Genomic DNA, 23,119 nt, shown 5'->3' on the forward strand with positions numbered 1-23,119 from the left:
AGTCCTCGGAGAGCCGGAACGGAGCGTCTTTCTTCAGCTAGCGACGGGAAGCGACTGCGCGAGCAATGGCCGCAGAGGTAGCGGGGCGGGGAGGGGGGGGGGGGTGTTTGGCGCCAAGCGCCCTGAACAGTTATCCTGTCTCCCGTCGTGCCGCGGACGTGGTTAGTGATTGAAATGCATAAAAATTACAATAAATTTTAATATAAAAACATATGGCACTTGGGGAACAAAACAAAAAATTTGCACAGTATTATTATATCTTGGGGAGCGAAGCATTGATTCTACAGCGCCCTCTTGCGGCGGCGCGCTATTTAAAACACGTCAGCCGGGAGGATTAACAGGAGGGGAGGGAGGTGGTGGCACATCGGGCTCAGATGGGCGTAGCCCTGGACGACGTCAAAGCATGTTAACATTTTGGTAGCAAATCTAGAAGTAGCAGCAGTATTTAAGATCTAAGAAAAGGAAATTTTCTGAAACATCACAATAAATATATTTTTTTTATCAGATTTGAAATTTTATTTCAGTTACTTAAAAAAAACACAGAATGACTTGATCACTATAACTTTAGTGTTATATTTTCTGTGAAAAACAATGATCCAAGATTTGTGATCATAGGTATTGATTACCTCATTAAATGAAAAGGAGGCAAGTGTGATTTCATCAATACATACTTGAACATACTAAAACCGAAGTTCTAAAATCAGATACTTGATCTATGATAAAAATTAAACATACAAAAGAAAAAGTTTCCATGAGACTTGACATAACTTGTTTGTATTGTGATATTCCATTTTTTTGTTTGGCCAGGATAATTCGACGTACTAAATTAAAACAGCAAGTGTTTATACAACAGGGTCAATGTACTCATGATCATGCCATCAGGATCATGGGATAAACTTGGATATATGATAATGCACAAATTAAGATAGTTTGGACATAGTTTTTTCTGTAATTTAAATGGAGACTTTTTGATATAATTTCAATTTTTATGCAAAACAAAGCAAGGCTGCAGATTTTAACATGCTGGGATGACATTTTGAATGCCCTAGGTTTGAATTTGAGAACTCTGGTTTGAATTCTGATTACCCAAAAAATACTTGAGGTAAATGATGAAATGGTTCCTTAATACACAAGCCATGACTAATGCCTTTCCTTACTTCCCTAAATTATGTCTTTTTTAATCTCTAATGAATTCTTTGTCAACAAATATTAAATTTCAATAAAATATATATTCTGTAAAACGGTAATTAGCTATGATGATAGGTGTAATTTTATAGATTAATAAATGAAGAAATATTAAATTAAAATTATTTAAAGCAGTTTTTTTGGACATGCGCCATTGCAGGTTTGCACTGTTTGTCATGGAAAAATTCTGGAAAAAAAAATAATTAAGATAATTATTCACAGAAAACAAGACTGGATCATCTGATGTCGGACAAACGGAACCAACGATGAAACCAAACAAGTATTATGGGCAACACAACGACGACAGCACGGCAAAATATATTCAACCTCTAAATATCAGCCAGCACAAGAATTCCGTTGAAGGAACTTAGTCATGAAAAATATTATAACAACACAGACTAACACAGTGAACTAACTACAATGAGACAGATTAAATGCAGACAGACAACAAACCTGGACGACGCAGCAAACATATAAACACAACGATGATAAAAAGTACTGGTGTATGGAATGGCTTATGTCTAAAAAAACTGCATTAAATCAAAATTCCCCTTTGTGTATCATTTAAAGAATTAAAGTAAATTTTTTGTTATCATAAACAAGACCTCTCCATTCTTGAAGAACCTATTGTTTAAAATTTGTAACAGTATCAACATACGCCGTGGTGTATGTAGATCTAGTTTTGTGGGGGTAGGTATGATATTTACTTCTTCTTGGCTTCTGGGGTGGAGCAGTTGATAAAGGCTTTAAATATGTGGAGACATTGGTTTCATAATATTTACACACCTAGCCTCAATCCAAAGTTAGGAAGTAGTTAGTAAATCTGGCCACAGAAACATTTGATAGATTTGCAGGCATGTTGTTGTGTGGACAATAGTGTAATGTTACCTAAGTAATTGTAATCTAATGAGTAAATGTAACTTAATCATATCTTAAACTCAACACAGGACAAAAAAAAATTTATTTCATTTTTTTACGAATATGTAAATATATATATATATAAAAACTTTTTTGCTCACTTTTTAATGTGGACATAAATATTTGTAGAAAACTCTGCCAGTGTTATGTGATTAAAGTTTATTGGAAGATCATTAATTGAAACACCTGCTATTTTAAAATCTAGTTTATTCTACATAACAAAAGCATATTTTTAGAAACTTAAGCTAAGGCTGTAAAAAATTATAAATTAAAGCAAAACTACTGTTACCTACAATTTCAATTAAATGTTTATCACAGATGAAAACAGTCTCACAAATTTGGATTAACAACTTTCTGATGTAACATAATATGGTGAACATATGCTTAATTATTCAGTAAATTTTTTCTTTATCTTGTAAAGTAACTTATACATAACTACTAATGTTTCTAAGTAAACACCCAAGGTACTATTGTTTAGCTAGTTATATTATTACATACACTATTATTCACTTTATTCTGATATACCAGTACCTACTTGTGAAAATGTGTATAACAAAACTATAAAATACTTAACAGAACTACACAAATATACAATTAACCATACATAATATAAAATTTAAATTATCACACATTCAATTGTTATTTGCACATGTGTCCCAATTTTATAAAATAGCTAAAGTAAATGTACTAGTCATTAAAACTGAGCCAGTGTTTACAGTATGAAAGCAGTTTAAAAAAAAGTATGCATCTTGAACATAGTAAACCAGCATCTTCTGTTTAAGGACAGCTTGAACTTTCATGTTCCGTGTAGCTTTACCTGACAGACATATTCATCCAGAAGGTTCGGTCAGTTCACTGCATCTCGCGAGTTACCAATACTTCTCAATCACCAATTATACTACAGGAATTTGAATAATCTGCTCTTTCAAATCGGTATCAATTGTGTGTGTCCTTTGCAAGCACTGGTCCCAACCTAATACCCAAATTGCCCAGAACTATGTACATAGTCACCCTGGCAGTCTAGCATCTTGCCAGCTAAAACTGCTGGAGGTTTTAGCCTATACTAAACTAATTATCATTAGTAATAAAATTAAAAATGGAATGCATTAGTACTTACAGAATTATGCATCAAAAATAATAAAATGGACATTGCATGCAAATCTCGCAAGTGTAAGTGCACCTGGTGTACATATTAACTTTTTCTTGCCAAGATGTGGTCTATGCTATTCTATGGTACAGTTTTATTTGCAAAATGTTTGCACCTGAAAATTGATATTGCACTTACTTATTGCTAAAATTAAAGTTTTTAACAATGTTTAACAAATGAAGGAACAAAATTCCCATGTCTACAAAATACTAACACTCAAAATATCAAATCACTATACTTTAAATAACATTAACACTTTTAAACAACAATTTTTTTTATAGGCGTTAACAAAACCCACAAATTTTTGATCTAACTAACTGAACAAATCACTATAACCTTTTGAAAAAATAGGATTATTTCAGGTAATTCTTTCAGCTATTTATTTTTTTAATATTTATTAATTTATGTAAAAAAAAAACCTGAACAGTCTGTTTTCTTTTACTTTTAAAATAAAAAGTTTAAAAGTTTTACTACAGTTACAATTGTTATACGCAAGGCCACATTATAAATATCCAGAGTTACACGTAGCAAGTGGCTAACCTTAACTGGAATGTAGACAACTTAAATACTTGCAGATTAGGTAAAGTGTACTCTTTTACTAAGACTCTCTTAAGAATGACAGTTGTAAAAATTATCCAGTCACTTCACATCTCTCTCTGTAACACACACACACACACATGAAAATTATTCTTATAATAGATGCATACAAGTTAGAACTTATGCAATTATAAATTCAACAAAATACTGTTAATTAAAATAAGAATCCTCTGACAGCTCAGGATGTCTCAGAATTGGGACAAAGGTACTGGGTTTGACTCCTGGCTGGGTAATGTTTTTTTTTGTTTGAAAAGTGATAAACCATTAAGTGAGTTGTTGAAAAATAAAATGCTTTATCAGGTTGGTAAAGGAGAATTCTTCCCCAATGCAATTGGTACCAGGGTAAATTAAATACCAGGGCCTGAAAAAAAAAACAAGCAAAATAATGAAGAGCATAGTGATCACTATTTAAAGCTGAAGCAAGACAGAAATTTTTATCGAATGGTTCTAAGCTGGAAAACCACAAAAATGGCTTGGGTGACACACATCCATCAACAACAAAATTAAATCATGTATGTTACTTACCATTACATTTTCTTCAGTTTCTTTGTCAAACTTTCCAAACACTCGTTCTCACTATAATCCAATTTTCTTTTTTTGGATGGATGTGTCCCGTCTGGTTTATTTGAAGCTAAAATATGAACACCAAACAACTTTATAGCCTACTTTTTATACAACTTATAAATCACAATTCCTTAAAAATTTAGAAATAATTCATTTTTAGGAACAAAAATTTGTTGCAGTTGTTATTATAGGCAGTGAATTAAGTAAAAATTAGAAACTGTGTAAAGTTCAATATTTGAGTGATAACTCTTTTTCACATAGAAACGTCTTCCAATGTGTGAAACTGGGTTGAATTAAATTACAAGCATGAATATTTATACAGGAGTATATAAGTGCATCAGACATACAGGTCTTTGCAGGCATTCAATTAACCGGCCAATAGCAACATCTGCCACGTTTGTCCATTTATCAAAAGCTAGGCAGTAAATGCTTATGATTATGCTGGATAATGTTGATGAAAGGCCACCAGGACCTGTGATTACAGAAATACACATGGGATGCCATGACAATGTGGGCTTAAGTTGTTTGTGTCTAATCCTGAAGTGGAATTCATAATGTAGAATGTACATATGAGTTTTAAACTCGCCACATGATCGGGTAGCAATTAAAAAAAAGTGAACAACAATAACCAAGAAAAAGGACATTGGTACAAGTATCAGATTTAATCGGATTTAATGGTTAGCTTAATGCCTAGCTATTACAACCACCCTCTTTGCCACAGCTGAAAATTAAACTAGGATTGTCATGTTATGCAGCATGTAGGACTATATTTCAAAGCTGGTATCAAATGTGAATGTGCTGTTAATGATCTGATATATTTACCAGAGGCTGTACCCCTCATTAGAATTCTATGTGTTGCTCTATTTCTCCACCCTATCCTTAATTTTTAACCTCAATTTTTTTTGTGTGTCATGTGTGTGTATGTGTGTGTGTGCAAGTGCATGTGTTTTTCTAACAGTAATTTTGATATTACATAGTGGTAGGTAAAATAAATATGCACAACTGTAATATAAATAATTAAAACTGATTTGAAACAGATATGGCTGATATACGATGGCTCGTATAACCTAAAAATGTTAAACAGATTACAAAAATACTGAAACGTTAATGTCTGAACTGCCGGTGGAAATAACATGATATAGTAAAGAATTATTTTAACATAATTCTGGATAGGAGTCCAATATATTTTGGAGACAGTGACTTTGTTGAGCCTCTTCTTACTTTTTGTGGTTTGTTCTGCAAAAGGTTACAATAAAAAGATCAAAATGTAGCTACTATAGGCTACAAATTAAAAAAATATTCCATGAACAAAAACAGAAATATCCAGATGTTGTTCAGTTATCTTGGAATGTGTATCTCTGGGGCCAGAAAAAAAAATTGGGAGAGTTTAATTTATAAAGTCAGATAATAATAAATCACTTTTCACAAATGCATATGACACTGAGACTGTAACACAGTGGTACAGGACAAACAAAGACACAATGTGCATCTGCAGGGGTGAATGCTGAAAGATCTATACAATGCAGGCATCTACAACCTAAAGACTTTATTTTCTAGGACCTCAGTTAAGGGAAACATAGCTTTTCCCATTTTGTTTTTCCTCTGCATGTGTAGTTCACCAGTGTTTACTATTGATACATGTGAAGATGTAAGGTAAAACTTCCCTTTTTTATTGAGAGCCACGTAACTGGGAGAGTTACTGTTTGTATATTGTGTACTCTTGGGGGATTTTTTTTTTAACTTTACAGCTCTGACAATTGTGACTGTGGTAGTGGTAGGTTGTGATATAGTTGCCCATTATTATGTACTTATTTGTCCATGGATGCATCAACTGTATGTAGTTACATACTCCTGATATTGTTGCTCCTAAGATTAACTTTAGTCACGTAATCAAGGTTGTTTTTCTACTCATATATATATATATATATATATATATATATATATTTTTTTTTTTTTTTTTTGGAGATATCCTTTTTCTTTTAACCCTGTGATGCAGTGTTTTCTGCTTCTATACAGCAATAAATTTTATTTGGTCTGACATCAACTGTACCCTTTCTAAAGCCCCTTAAGCCCAATGCGTTATGGGCTGGGATGGTTGGCTCAGACCACAGTGTGGTTTGTGTGCCTTAATGTGTGTGAGCAGTTCACCAGCAACTCCTGAGAGTTGGCAACAGAACGCCAACATTCCCTGAGGGTCTGCAACAGCACACGTGTATCGCCAGTATTATTGTAGTACACTTTTATATTTTTATTAATTTCTTCTAGGTGGCACCAACCCTATTACCTATTGATTATAACGTACATATTTGTTTTTGTTAAATACTTGTTTATATATTAATGTATTTGTGTGTTTTATTAATGAAAGGCCTATGTGGTCATCTTTTGTAAGTAGTGTGACCGCAGCACCAACACCTGTCCTTGGTGCCGACCGACACTTTCCTCAGCTGGGCACTCCCGTCGCCTTACGGCCGCCAGAGAGCAGACGTGTTACTGCTGCTCTGTCAGGCGCTTCGTTCTGCAACCTGCCAATGTGGCGTGCTTCTGGCCAGCAGAATTTTTAACAATTGTAGATGATTCAGTTGTTCGTAAACATAATAAACAACAGCAACGGACTTTAAATCGAGTGGGCTGTTCCCTGAGCAGCAGAGTATTCAAACTCTAGTGAGGCGTTTGGAAATGATGGAGAGCCAAGTGGGTCGTACATGGTCACGCTTGTAGAGGATTTATAGCGTCCCTTACCACTGAGGGCAAGGTCGTCATGGTACACAGTTTTACAAGATGCTGGGAACCCTCTCATCTATCATGTCTGTGTTGTCGTGCCCTGGGATAGGCTTCTAGCCGTGTCTCTATGCCCATTAAATCACATGAAGTGGTGCCCTTTCACATAGCGTGAAAACTCTTGTATCAGGTCTCACCTCTCCGTATTCTACAATTGTTTTCTGTGCTGTTTGTATTCAAATAAATTGTGCTAGTAAATTTTTTGTTTAATTTAATAGTATAATAGTATAGTAGTTAATTTAATAGTATAATAATAGAAGAGTGTTATAACACTGGTGATAAATGCTGGTAAGGTGATATATCCCGACACAAAATAAGTGCAAGAGTGAATGGGACAATTTTTAAGCAATGGCTGCAGTACTTTATGGGTTACTGCAAAACAAGAAAATTTTGATATGTGGAGAATTTTTGGATGAAAAGGTTTGCTTTCTATTTGTTCCTTAGGTACCATTCATTATTTAAATAGTACGTAGTAATTTAGTTTTCATAATATGTGTTGGGCAATGTTGGCATTATTTGATACATTTAATAAGGTTAACTGAGGAAGGTTTCCACAAAACAGCTTTTACAATATAAATAAACAGTAGATATTCAATGGATATCTCAGAAAATATTTTACACAAAACAAATCCACATTCACATGCATACACATTTTGTAAAACAGTGAAAAAAAAAAATTCAGCTCTAGACTTACCTCTAAATGTTTCCCCTTCAGTTGAGCTGTCTTCTTCCCACATGTCATGAACCTGGACATCATGACCACCCCCATTGTTGTCGTCAGAGGCCTTCTGCCCATTGTCCTCGATATCTTTTTCCTCACATTTCTCATCACCATCTTCATCCATCTTCTCTACTTCCTCCTTCACCCTTTCATTACACCATTCCACTTCTTCCTCCCAATACCAATCCTCCAAATTCTCTAGCTCTTCATTACCATACTCAGTATCATATTGTTTTGTTTCGTCGTAACTCTCGTTTCTGGATTCATTTGGAATGTCCCAGCTACTGTTCACAGTGAAATTCAAACGCTTTCGACAAGAACCTGGAAATTGTGCAAATAATGTTAACACAGACATTCCAGTTAAAGAATATTTAATTGCCACAGTTTGGTAGGTACATAAAAACAGTTAAAATATTATTTATGGCCACACCTTAAAGAATGAACACAACATGAAAACTGCAGCCAGGGGTGTGTGCAGGGGTAGGGATGAGGGGGTTATATATCTCCCCCCCTCCCCCCCCCCCCCCAGAAATAGAAATTCTATAAATATGATTACTCCCACCAACAAAAGGAAAGATTTTGAAAGCAAACAGCGAGCAAAAGGGCTCTACCCCCTCCTCCCCCGAAATTAAATTCTGCATATGTTCCTGACTGCAGCACGACCAAGCTTTTGAGACAGGACAAGCGCTGGTGAGAATGAGTTTGTCAGTATAGAGGCACACCAAAAAGAACTGGAAATGATACAGCTATTTAGGAAATGTAACAGCATAATAAAATAAGCAGTGAGGGGTTACATTCATGGTGATAAGTAAGAAGTTAAAATTCATTGTCATATGCTTGTGAAACATGGAAAAATAACTAAATTGTCTATACCTCATAATTATATTTTAGGCACCTGGAATAAGTTGTAAAGTCAAATAAGCTACAAAGTTGTAACAACCCAGATTACAGCCTTCCCCATGCAATCCAGTAATCATAATTTGTTATAATTTTTGTTGTCAAATTTCAGGTTAGATTAAATTTTTTTTTCCTTTCAGAAGTTATTGTGAAAGTAATTCTCTGGGTTTATTGTTATTTATTTTTAAAATTCATAAGTTTATTTTCTTGAAGTATTTTTTTTTGCGGTCTTCTTCATGTGGGAAGGCGTGCTGACTCAATTCTCCTTCGTTTTTCCACGACCGAGGCTTTGTGAGGCGTGTGAGTCACGGTTATGGGAGTGTGAGAAAGAGATAAAATCGCTACGTCGTAGGAACAGAAGTAAGCATTTCATGGAAGACTCTGTTGCCATGCGCCGTGATTGGCTGAGAATTACGTCAGCTAGCCCAGGACACTGCCCGCACAAAGGGAAGGAAGGCTGTATATCAGTCATTGTCCGAGCGCCGGGCCGAGCGGTCGTTGTTCGAACACACCGGGCCGAGCAGGCGGTGGTCGGGCGATGGCTCAGTGTTTTATATATATATATATATATTTTTTTTTTTGGTATATTTAATTTTTATTTATTCTGTTCGGAATATATAGTGTGATTTTTACGTGAATTAAAAAAACAGGTAATACATCGAACATTGAGTAAGAATTTCTTCGTGACCTGCCACATAACCTGTATGTTCCACTTGTCACCTAATTTTGAGCTAGCCGGAGGTGGTGACAAAGTATAGATATATTTTTTTTTAATTTTTAGGAGTCCTTACCAACATACTAATTTTACACCCATACCTTTGCTTTGTTTTGTTACAAAATATGTTACATAAGGATAATTAGTTTGACTGCATGTACCGGTACGTACTGCAACAGGTGTATACTTACAAACCAGATCAAAGAAACAATCATCGATGAACAAAAAATATGTCAAAGCAAAACATGAGTTAGAATGTGGCAGTCAAAGGAATTTGACCAAGGAGACAATGTCCATTACAAATCTATGTAGCCACTTAATTAGTAAAACGGGGCCTCCAAACATTTATTCAGTACTCTGAGGTCTGGGCTAGAGGTCATGATTTGCTTTGATACGAGAACTACTGTCTGGGCGCCACCGTACAAGAACAAACAAAACCCTCCCGGCCGATCTGACATGTTACAAAACGCTAAGGATAAAAAATAAAGGTTTACAATTTAATTGATAATTATGTAAGGGTACGGAGCACTCTCGGGAAAGTCTGTGGCGTGCCGTTCAAATGCCACGTCACGGTATCACACGCACGCAAGTGCCATGGAGGAGTGGTTAGCGATGCCATGTGACCACAAGGGGGCGGAGTCTGACCAGGCTTACAGGGTTGTCGTCACACTTACACTGTTCCTGCAATGGAGTAGAAGTAGACGTTGACGGCTGGCTGGGGCCAACTATTGCTGGGCGTTCTTCTGGAATAAAGAAAAAAAAACTTTTATTTCTAATATCTGGAATAGAGAAAAATTGCCTTCTTTAGTAACAGAGAGAGAATGGACAACAATGATAATTAAAAACATCATATAGCACAAGTGGAGTATTACCAACCATATTTCAATACTATTTGCCAATTTATACTGCAATAAAACCCATTCTCACATTGCCCTGTTCATCGGTCAATATTGGTTGTCTTCGGCATGGTAGACTGAGTTTTACCTTCTCCACCTTTTTCCTACCCTTTTATCTTGCCCCTACTCCCTTTCTTTCCGACGGCGCTGTCAGGGCCGGGACTATCGGATCGGAGCACGTGGAATGCTTCATTACTAACAAATGAAGATAGCACTTCATCAATTGCTTCCCTCAACTTTGCAGCTTGTGGACTTGTCAAAGCTTCCCCTGGCGTGAGTGGCTCATTGTTTACTGCAAAACATGGATCGGCAGCGTTGGGCCTTGGAGTGCGATGAGATCTTCTTAACTGTCGAGGACTGGAGGTTTCTTCAAGGTCATCATTTCCCGGGAACCGCTTGATGGGCTCTCCATCTGAATCTGCAGCAAAGTCATTGATTTCCCTATAGTACTTAGATTCTGGTTCTTGAGAGATAAGTTGTTCAGTATCACAAACAGTTTGTGAGGTGGGCTCGCCTTCTCTCACCACAGCTGGCGTTTTGTTCAGCATATTTTCCTCTAAGAACATGTCTCTGCTGACAGTCACTTGTTTAGTATTGGATAGATGAGACTACAACCTTTCGTGTTTATCACATAACCAATCAATATTAGTTTCTTGGATTTGGGGTCCCAATTTTTCTCTTCTCTCGTGGAATTTGGGCCATGGCTTCACAATCAACGATTGACGTGGCCAGGGGTTTCGTTATCAGGTAGATGTTTGAATGAATGGGCGCCACCGTGAGTAGAGTCGTGACGTGGCTCATGTGAGGCGCGACTCGTAACCCCCTGGAGCCGGCCTGCTCTCAGCTTCGGGCACGCTTCAGTCAGTAGCACAGTGGGCTCTTACGGCGTCCCACACACTGACAAGACTTCCTCAACACACACGTAGTCAGGTGAATGAGACGAACACGAGGTTGGCAACACTGAGATTTATTGTACGCTGCTCAACACACACGTCCCTCGTAGCAAGTTTACAATACAAAATAAAACTGTGAGAATCCTTGTGGCACGACCGGTTTACGGAGTTTCCAGCCACCTCGTGGTCGAACAGAATATTACCGGTGATGACAAATTCTGGGAGCAGATATAAATGTAAATTAATTATGCAGTCATACCCCCAAGGTAGGCTCCGAGGATAAACATAAATGACTGAGATAAATTACAGCAGACAGAATTACTTAGCTCAGATATTACCAACGGTGAAGTCCTCTGAGTGCGGGAAGCATCCTACCTCTGGTGACGATGCGAAGCGACTGGGGCGAGACATGGCCGCCGAGGTGGGTTGTCGGTAATATCAAGTACCATTATGCAAACCTGAGTCGTGATATTGATATACGCCAATTCAAACAAGAATATTTTCTTAAAAATTACAATACAATTAATCAAACCATAAAACCTTTTTTTGTAATTTCCATAACAATTAAAATTCAAATACTAAAATATGGAATGGCCTTCGGCACTCTGGGTCCATTGTAGTTGAATGCTATTTAAATATTAAAACATCTGATTGCTTAGAGTAGCTGAAAAAAACAAAAGCACTTTGGACTTTTAAAAAGTTTACAATAGGTATTAATCATTATTTATGAAACAAGCTTAAACTATTGATTATTATATGTTATTGGCTTGACTGCGCTATCTGGCAGACGTTAGCGGTACGTGCACACACGCATGTCGCCGGCGGGGCGTTCAAAATGCCATAAGGAGAGGTATTGTGAGTGATGGCATATCGGGCTCAGATGGGCGTAGCCCCGAATGATGTCAAGGTATTAAAAACAAATAATCTTGACCATGATATTACCTACCATCGTCAACTTCTTGGATAGCACTCTGTGGAGCACTAGTAGATGTTGATGCTTGGGTGCAAACGAACATAGCTGGGCGTACTTCTGGAATCACAAAATATATGTAAACAAACTATATATAAAAACCATATATTATATTTATAATATCTTGCCAAACACAGCAAGAATGCGATGGATTCATGTATGGAAGAAATGTGTAAAGTTTCTGCAGATGAATAAAAATTATAAAAGGAAATAATACGAGTGATTAATGTCTGACTTGGCTAGTAATCTTCATCGTGCTATACAGTCTGTCTGTGCAAAATGTCTACTTGCTAGAAGAGCTTAACTTTCATGTAAATTGAAAAATGAAGAGAGATTTAATTTAAAGCATTCACCAATTGCCTCGATGAACTTAAAAATAAGGAAGAACCATGTTTGAGTAGAGAAAAAAACCTTTATTGAGAAAAAAGAGAAAATTGGCCTTGAATACTAATAAGGATAGTCAACTAGAATATATAGAGTATTATAAACCACTTATAAACACTCTTTGTAAGTGTGTCGTTATGGGGGGGTTTTTTCGGATGGACTGAAACTGCGTAACCTGGGCGCCACCACGTGTAGGGGCAAGTGGACCCGACTGTAGACTCCTGGCTCAGGGCCGTGACGGGACCCGTGTGGGGACTAGGCTCGACTCCCCCCTTGTGCAGTAGCACTAGTCCCACACGCCTCGGGACTCACGGCTGCTCAGTGAAACTCACAGAAGTCTAGGGAAAGCTCTTTATTGATGTCGAGCAGGACAAGGAAATAAAATGTTACATAAGTAATTACGTGAAAAGAGTTATTCACTGATACACTGAAATAACACGGCAACAGGAATATTACACCGGCTTAAAGGCTGACCAGATCACCTCGTGGCCTGGCCTCGAAAGTTCGTTATGTATTAAGACATAAAATATCCAACTGGATTTAAATAATATCTTTAAAGAGCCATCCTCCCGGGGTAAACCTCGAGGAAAAGAAAAAAAGGTTTAAGAAATAATTACGGAGCGACGGATGTTACCAGATCAGAGAAACTAAAATATTGAAGTGGACGAGGCGCAGGCCTTCTGCCCCGGGCGGCGAACAGAAGCTGACTGCCGAGGCCAGGGCATCATGGCCGCCGGGAAGTGTTAAGTTCCCGTTATGTTACCGGGTATCCACCTGGTAACATATTAACATGACAAACCCTCTTAAACATTACGCAAAAACTGACCACAGTGATTTATCATTACCAAACTTAACTTATTTTTAATTTATTCGTTAAAGTTCAAAAAAAGTAGTTGCGGGTAGTTCCGGGGTTGCCCGCCTGGGGCGCTGCGCCGTCCTTACTAACTACAACTTAAAACATAAACACTTAGGAATTTAAAAAAAATGAAAATAAAAGGTTTGCATTACAATTAATTATTATTTTAATTACGTTTTCACGGGAACGTGGCACTGAAGCTACTGCCTCTTGCAGGGCCAAGGCTCAAACGCGCACACACCTGCACACGGGGCGGGAGGTTTGAAATAGGGTGTGGGGGTGGGAGGAGAGGGGTGGCGACGGCATGAGGCACATCGGGCTTAGGGAGGGCATAGCTCCAATCGACGTCAATATGTTATTGGCTTGACTGCGACCTCTGGCAGACTTTAACGGTAAGTGCACATACACATATGCACACACACACGCATGTCGCCGGTGGGGTGTTCAAAATGCCATAAGGAGAGGTATTGTGAGTGATGGCATATCGGGCTCAGATGGGCGTAGCCCCGAATGATGTCAAGGTATTTAAAACAAATAATCTTGACCACAATATTACTTACCATTGTCAACTTCTTGGATGGCACTCTGTTGAGCACTAGTAGATGTTGATGCTTGGGTGCAAACGAACATAGCTGGGCGTACTTCTGGAATCACAAACTATATATAAAAACCATATATATATTTATAATATCTTGCCAAACACAGCAAGAATGTGATGGATTCATGTATGGAATAAATCTGTATAAAGTTTCTGCAGATGAATAAAAATGATAAAAGGAAATCATACGCGTGATTAATGTCAGACTTGGCTAGTAATCTTTATCGCGCTATACAGTCTGTCTGTGCAAAATGTCTACTTGCTAGAAGAGCTTAACTTTCATGTAAATTGAAAAATGACGAGTGATTTAATTTAAAGCATTCACCAATTGCCTTGATGAACTTAAAAATAAGGAAGAACCATGTTTGAGTAGAGAAAAAAACCTTTATTGAGAAAAAAGAGAAAATTGGCCTTGAATACTAATAAGGATAGTAGGTAAACTAGAATAGATAGAGTATTATAAACCACTTATAAACACTCTTTGTAAGTGTATATATACTAGTTTATTATTGGTTAGTTATTATGTTGTGATTTTGTTTGCACCCTACCACTACCATGAATGCCACAAGCACTTCTTTTATGTGGGGACGAACATAAAGTTTTTTTCAATACATATTTGAAGTACATAACTATACTGGACATTTTTGTGAAGAGTTATTTTAAACATATAAAGCTAGCAAATGTTATTAAAATCATTGTTATTCTGTTCTGTACCTAGTTAAATGTGTAGGTCATATAGTAGGTAATTATTTGTGAACAGAGAAACAAATTGAGTAAGTGCCCAAAGTACATACATAAATATTTACAAAAAGTTCAACTAGTACGTGTAGCCTACCTATTTAAGTCATTCAAGTCAAGAATTTTGGAAACAAATTTCTGCAGGTAAAGTTCAATTCACTACCAATACAAAAAATGCACACCTTTGCTCAGATTTAATGGTGTGGGATGTGCATCACACCCATTTCTCACGATGAATCCCGCGCAACTCAGGGCTTACACTTTTGTTTTGAACCTATAGTAATCGTATTTATGCTTTTATGGTATGATATTATTACTGAGATGTCTATGTACATAAATTAATTTTCATTGCATTAAGATTAAATTTAACTTTCTCATTAGAAGCCTCTCAATGTGAATAGCTTAGCACACACATTTTGTGAAATATTATGCGTCACCTGTGTTTTGACTTTATTTTGGCAAACACTAGGTGTTGCAAATATCCCTCTGTGGTAATGCTATGTTCAGAAACATTTGAATGGTTGAATTATTGTTGTTGTTGTTGCTATTATTATTATTATTATTATTATTATTATTATTATTATTATTATTATATTGACAGTAAAACTTCTTTAGTTGCAACTAGCCACTAATACAGTCTTTAAATTGGACTTCCTGCTAGCAGCTTGCTAAAGCTAGGCCATTCATAATTTATTCTCTTAAGCCACAAAAAGCATACATTTTTCAAATACATGGTAAAAAATTATTCAATAGACTTCCTTCTACAACTATAGGATATTTTATGTTATCAATTTGTTTGGAGGGCATAAAACATTTTAAATGATTAGTTTATTACAAATAAATCATTAAACATTTTGTATGATGATGATGATGATAATAAAAGCAGAAAATCCAAGATTGACAACTATATACGATTTTAAATTATCCGAGACTTTGAATTATCTGCAGCATCACCTCTCGATTAACTCTCGCTGGTCTCCAATCTGGAAACTCAGCAAAAGTTTTAAACTGAATTCAGTTTTTAAAAGTTAAGTATAATTTTACGTGATAACGTCATAAGAAAACATTGATGAAAAATTGAATAATTTTGAATTTTTAAATATTATTTACAGTTTTTGAAACTTTGATTTAAATAATTTGTTTAAATATAATCAAGAACAATTAGTTATAGAAATAAAACTGAAATCAAATCAATGTCAATAAATTGTTAATTTGAAATGATGAAATTGGACAAATAAATAAAAAAATTTAAATTGCTGCTTTTAAAAAGCCCGCCTTAACCTGTTTGATATTATAGAAGATTTTCTTGCACAGTTGTTGGCCGGTTCTTGCACGCTCTGCTCAGGCGGAATGTGACAATGAGTCATCCTTTTTCGTGCGTGCAGCCGGCGTTCATCGATTTATAAGACGTTATCACATTAAAATTGTAAAAGCTCAATCAGGAAGTTTATGAAAAATATGAAAATACTTTAACTGGTCTGACTGGTAACACACACTTCATTAAATGTGTGATTTTGTTTCCACCCCACTGTCTAAAATATTTGAATTGTTTTCTTCTTGACACATTTCAAAAGTGTATTTTTTGTTCTTTAAATTTTTTCAATTTATCTTAAGCTCAACATTCTCGTGTTTTCATATGCACACATGTTCACCCTCGTAGCGTGCTATACCTATAAACTCACTAGTTTTGCAGCATAGTCTTGCATAGTTTTGAATTTATATTTCTGCTGCTGAGTAATACCTACATTTTATGTTAGAAGGCTTAACAGTGAGTCTCACAACAATCATATAGTCATCAGGTAATTGAGACAGGAGTTTTACACTAAAAATTAATCAATTAATTTTTTGACTAGTGTAACTGTGTCATTTTTATGAAACTTATTGTTCAATAAACAGAGTTACCATTTGCATAATGCTGTGAAAGAAATCATTTTGTATTTTGTTTGTGTTTTGTTATTTTATTTGGACATAATTACTTATTGACAGAGAGGGCATTAGAAACAGTAATACATAACTTCACAGGCTAGAGATAATGGTTAAAGAATCTGCCCTGGTCTATAATAAAGGACGTCATGCCATTTGTCTTAATTATTTCAAGAAACCATGTAAAACCAATATCAGAATGAGTAGACTAGGATTCAAACCCGGAACTACTCAAGAATTAAAACAATATTAACTTTTACGACCTCTAATTAAATTAATTTTAACCTGCTTGGATTAAAGTTAATGTCATTTATCATAAATATAAATATTTGATTCATAAATCCCAGTTTAATATATCTAATATACTTCTATAACTTCTACACAGTATCGTTGTTCAGGACTTATTAAAATTATTAGTTTCTGCCGTTAAAATAAAGTGCACATAGTTTTTATTTTATTAAAAAAATGCCATTTAAATTAGGTACTTTGTTTTGTTTTTTTTATTTAAAAGTCATCATTGTTGTACAAAATGTTGGGTATGTTATGGTCGCTTTACTTTACAACTGATAACCACAATCATGATGACTTGAAAACACGCAGTTAATGCACTGCTCTCTTCAAATGGTATCAAAAAAGATATAAAGCTCTGCAGGGGCAGAAGCAGTGTTTCTTTCAGGCACTTCTCCGGGGGGGCTTTGCCCCCCCGGAGTTCTCCCAGAGCCCCCCCACCATCAGTCCAGCTGACTGAACAGAAATGCTTTGAAAATGAAAGTGCAGATCCAGTCCGCATCCAGCGAAATCATCCGAAAAAGTAGAACGTCACTACAACAAAAATTGGGAACAGAAATACAGTTGGCTGATCTACAATGAAGAAAAAGGAGGTGCATTTTGTAAACTATGTGAAAACTTCATGAAAAATGATGCAAAGGTTCTGCAAAAAACAGGTGGAGTGTTTATTACTACTCCATTTACATCTTTCAGAAAAGCTTTAGGAAAGAATGGAAAATTAGAGAAGCATGAACATTCTGCAGCTCACTCAATAAGTGTAGAAATGGAGAACCTCAGAAGACATGCTACGAGGAAACCTATTCATACTCAAATGATTCAACAGAGTGAAAATGAAAGAGACATAAATAGAAAAGGCTTAAAAACTCTCTTGCGCGGCTTGTACTTTTTAGTAAAGAAAGAAATAGCTCACACTACTACATATAACAGCTTGATTGAAGGTCTTCTCGACAAACTGAATGAAGATTTTAGTAAATGGAGAAATTCTCTAAGTGACAGATCGAATTATAGCAGCAAGGACACCGCCTGCGAGCTTTTGGTCTGTATGGGCGAAATTTTGAGAGAAGAATTAAAGGCAACATTAAAACACAAGAAATTCTCTGTTCTAGCTGATGAAAGTACTTCACTACGAAATGAAATGGAGCTCAGCATTATGTTTAGAGTTGTGGAAGATAAAGTACCAGTGGAAAAGTTCTTAGCAATAGTCAAAATCCCAAATGGAAAGGCAGAAACTATTGCAGATGCAATTGACAAGGAACTTGCTGCTCTTGATTTAAATTATGAAAATATTATTGCCTTTGGATTTGATGGTGCTTCTAATATGGCTGGAAACATTGGAGGTGTAAGAAGGAAGCTTTCAGAGAAGGCGAACAAGGAAGTTATTTACATACACTGTAGAGCACACATCTTGTCCCTGGCAGCAGCTTCCTGCAGGAATAAAAATCAGAAAGTCAAAAGGTTTTTCCATGTTTTGAAAGACATTTATAAGCTGTTTAGTATGTCACCAAAAAAATAAAACATTTTGCATGAAATTCAAGCAGTAGTAAATGATCCAGTTCTCAAGATTCCAGAATGTATTGAAGTGAGATGGTTGTCCCACTACAAGGTAGTGAATACTGTCTTAAGATGCTTGAAGTCTATTTTGATGGCTTGTGAGCACATTCATAAAGAATGAGCAGACCTCGCGTCATTAGCTGGGGGAATTTTGCTGGAAATCAGAAATGAGAGTTTTCTCATAACTTGTCATGTGATGAATGAACTCCTCAGTGCACTCTCTTACCTGAGTAATGCTTTGCAGAGAAAGGATTTGAGTTTGACCAAAGTCATTCCTCTAATTACTACAACAAAACTTCACTTACGAGATATTGCAGACCAGTGTGGAGACATCAACAGCGACTTGTAAAAAAATGTCCGAAGCGAAATAACAGAGAAGTTTGGATCTGAGGTGTGCCTAGTTGCTAATGAAGATTCAAAAAAAACATTCAAGGGTATGAAAGAATACAGTGAAAGTGTCCTCCAAGAAATTGAAGGAAGGTTCAACGACAAATCGATAGATATCCTGGTATTTTCAAGCCACTTTGACACATTTAAATCATTATTAGAATTAAAAGACAATGATGCAAGTAAGTTTTGCGCACACTTTCATATGCTCGATGTCGAAGGTGTACTTGCAGACTTGAAATCCTTCCAATTTTTTATACGATCCATGATTCATAGCGGGCAATTCAAATTGGACGAGAGTCCAGTGATAAAACTCCTTGAGGCTGATGTAGGCTACTGCGAGTTACAAAAACTTTGCGAAATTATTCTTACCATTCCTGTGACTACAGCTTCGGTGGAAAGATCTTTCAGTACAATGAACAGAATTTTGAATAAGACAAGATCTAGAATGCTACCGGGAACCCTATTTCAATGCATGATGATAAGTATCGAGGCTCCTGAGATTCCGACTGAGGAGTTTCTTGAAAAAACAGTTGATTTGTATGCAAGGAAAAAAGGTCGTCGGATACGATTTCTGTAAAAAAACAATCAAAGTAGGCTTCAGCATTTAAATATTTAGTTTGTTTATTAACGTTCATTATTTTGTAATATGGTAATTTTTTTACATGAAATTGAAGTTTAAAGGTCTAATAATAATTGCTTGACCTAACAGACAAAATTTTTCTTCTCATTTCTTCCTCCTCCCCCCCCCCCCCCCCCGAAACTTTTAACTGCCCCCCCGGGGGAAAATGTCTGAAAGAAAGCCTGGGCAGAAGCATAGGAATTACTTGTTATTGTGACTCCTAATGCCAATGTAACACACATCACAACATATAAGGGAGCCACTGGTTTCATAAGTGCAGGCAGGGGCGTAGGAACCGGGGGGGGGGGGGGGACAGGGGGGACGTGTCCCCCTGAACTTTTTGGGTGGAGGGGACTGTCCCCCCCCAACTTTCTAGACCGTGATATTTTTATTTTATAATATTATTCTGCCCAACTTCATTTGTAATTTCTTCACTCTCAAATTTAACTTAAGGAAACAATAATAATTTTAACATTGATGTATCCAATGGTTAGATACAAAAACTGCTTAAAAAGCGCTATTTTGCACTTTTAAAATCAAAATTTTCCGGTGGAGGACCCCTGTGCCCCCATCTTAGTAAGAGGGGAATAGATTTACATGACATCAAAATCATTATTTGTCCCCCCCCCCCGACTTTATGAACGCAGCTACGCCAATGAGTGCAGGAGTACACTGTCTCCCCTCTTCGCGTATACCCTCGCATCGCCCAGAACAAATACGAGCCTAGGCTGGTATACATAACAAAATATGCTGCGGTGGGAACAATAAAGAGATGATTGGAAGAAACGCAAAGCTGCCGGCAGAAGTCGCATGTGCGACTGAAATTTACTGTTTTAGCTAGAACTTCGAAAATGTTACATTTATTACTTACTATTTTGCAAGAGAATGCAGATGGTGCCAGCATCTTATAGCACTATGTCAGTGTAAACTTGGAAGTGAAAGTACAAAACTGAACACAAAAATTGATTATATGTTAAAGAATATTTAATAAATAAATTAGCCTATCTGAAAAAAAAAATAATTACATTGATAAACGTGGCATTTATTCTGAAGTTAAAAAAAAATTATTTTCTTTAAAATTTAAATGTCCTGATAGTTAAAATAATATAAAATTCATTTCTAACTACATATAAGTAATTTTTTAGCAAAATAAATACCATGGAATTCAAAACAATAATTCTTAAAAAAGCAAACCAAAATTTTTAGGCACACATCTCTATATTACATTCACTACAGCAAACAAGCAAAAAGATTAAATTTCTCATAAGTGCTTTAAATGCTTTGGTAATTTTAAATTTAATGCATTAGCATAGGGAATTTTATTAATTTGATATTTTGGTTAGTAAGAAATTATTTTTCATTCCCTTCAGGTTCAAATTACTAAATTTCTAATGTAGTAAAAAAGTTGGTTTTTTTAACTTATAATTAGGCAAGCATAATAATCAAAGGGTATTTACTGTTAAACTTTTGCTTCAAAAATATATTATTTTTTAAATGAATTCAATAACAATATGAAAATTAAAGCTTTCACAGACAACAAAATTCTTTGAGTTGTATGTAGATAATCACCCAAACTGGAAAAATCATTTTAACAGTATTGTAAAAACCCCAGTTCTGCTTGTTTTGCATTGCATAACATGTAGGGGAAAGGCATACAAAATGACATAGGCGGGTAAAATGGCACACTCGCTTTTCTCCGAAACCAAAGACAAATTAGTTCTGAAAATGACGTGTAGATGGCCATTTAGTTATTTGTCGTAACCTGTGGCGTCACCAGTGGTGTCCATTCGGCCGCTTGAGGTGGATACTTGTTTGTTTGATTTTTGCAGTCACGAGTTGTACTCAAGATGGATTTTGTTTCTCCGTAAAAGTATTTATCCACTTTTATTTGTTTTTATTAACTTGAGTTCTTTGTAAACTTATCTACTAAATAACTCCGAAAATGCGTTGAAATCTCAAAATTCATATAATATTTTTAGTTATTATTTTTTAATGTTTGAGGTTATAAGGTGGTCAAAATGGCATACCTCTTGTTGGGGTAAAATGGCATAGTATGTCGTTTGATCCGCCTATTTTTTTCTTTTTCCGAATAATAGAACAACATGCCTCGCAACTATTCTAGAAAGACAGACCGACAGGGTTGGGATAAATTATCCATGGAAAAGACTAGTGAAGCTGTGAAAAATAATGAGATAGGCTGGTTGATGGCTTCCAAAGTGTTTTAAGTCCCACAATCGACTCTTATAAGACATGCACTGGAGCAAAATAAACTCTTAGCTCCAACAACAAAAGGTATGGGTATCTACCTACTAAATTTTTTTTAGACTTTCGTGGTTTGTTAGCATTATATAAGCACATTTAATTGTGTACCTTATTTTTTTAGGCATGGGTAAGTACAAGAGTGTTTTCACATATGAGGTGGAACGAGAGCTGGTTGAACATATTAAGCTACTGGAAATGAGGATGCTTGGATCTACACGGAAGGAAGTTCTGGAATTAGTCTAGCAATTTGCAGACGTAAATAATATTCCTAATAATTTTAATGAAGAAAATAAAATGGCAGGCAAAGAATAGTTGGCTGGATTTCGACGCAGACACCCGGACATATATTTAAGAAAACCAGAATCTACTTCAGCTGCGAGAGCCCAAGCCTTCAACAAGCCGCAAGTAGCACTGTTTTGTAACACCTACCAAGACATAATTCATAGCAATAACATTTCTCCACATAGGCTCTACAATGTCGATGAGTCTGCTTTATCAACAGTTCAGAGACCCCAAAAAGTGTTTGCTACTACTGGGCATAAGCAGGTTGGGGCTTTAACTAGTGCTGAAAAGGGATCTCATGTGACAGTAGTTTGTTGCATGGGTGCAAATTGCCATTTTATCCCGCCATGCTTAATTTATCCAAGAAAAATCATAAAACAGGAATTGATAGACGAAGCTCCAACCATTAGTGTGAGCATTATACAGGAATGAGGTTGGAAGACAACAGCTGTATTTCATAAATGGTTGCTGCACTTTCTGTCGCATATGCAGATGTACCAAAACAGACAAAGAAATTTATTTGTGAACTCTGCATAGCAAAATAATTCCAGATCGATTTCTAGTAAAAATATGGTAGGTACCTATGCCATTTTTTCCGCACCACGTATGTCATTTTACCTGCATAGGGCAGACAAAATGGTTTTTATCCAAGTTCTTAAAAATTACTCATAATTCTTTTGCTATTGATATAAGTTGATTGATCTCTATAGTTCTAATTAAGCATTAACCAAATAATATAAAGCAGCATAAAGTGTTCAAAATTAATAGTAAATAAAAATATTATGACTGATTTTACAACTAGTATGCAATTAACCTTTTAACGAAGTTAAAAATAAATTTCAAATACTTAAAACTTTATAAAATGTAACTTACTATTGCATGTGGTATATTACTATCAATAGCAATATAATTGCGATGAAAAACAATAATTTCTGTTCATCGAAAAA

The 23,119-nt window shown here is 35.9% G+C and overlaps 1 protein-coding gene across 1 annotated transcript; it reads right to left on the minus strand.

Annotated features, from left to right (window-relative positions):
• Window positions 1-2,295: 2,295 nt before the first annotated feature.
• LOC134528828 (uncharacterized) lies at window positions 2,296-12,335 on the minus strand. Its single transcript, XM_063362494.1, has 5 exons — window positions 12,258-12,335; window positions 10,197-10,265; window positions 7,884-8,231; window positions 4,373-4,478; window positions 2,296-4,208 (listed from the first exon to the last, which is right to left on the minus strand). The coding sequence occupies exons 1-4, from the start codon at window positions 12,325-12,327 to the stop codon at window positions 4,375-4,377; spliced, it is 591 nt and encodes a 196-aa protein (XP_063218564.1). The 5' UTR covers window positions 12,328-12,335; the 3' UTR covers window positions 2,296-4,208; window positions 4,373-4,374.
• Window positions 12,336-23,119: the final 10,784 nt, after the last annotated feature.

This window comes from Bacillus rossius, chromosome 2, assembly GCF_032445375.1.
Source record: "Bacillus rossius redtenbacheri isolate Brsri chromosome 2, Brsri_v3, whole genome shotgun sequence".
NCBI lineage: Eukaryota > Metazoa > Arthropoda > Insecta > Phasmatodea > Bacillidae > Bacillus > Bacillus rossius.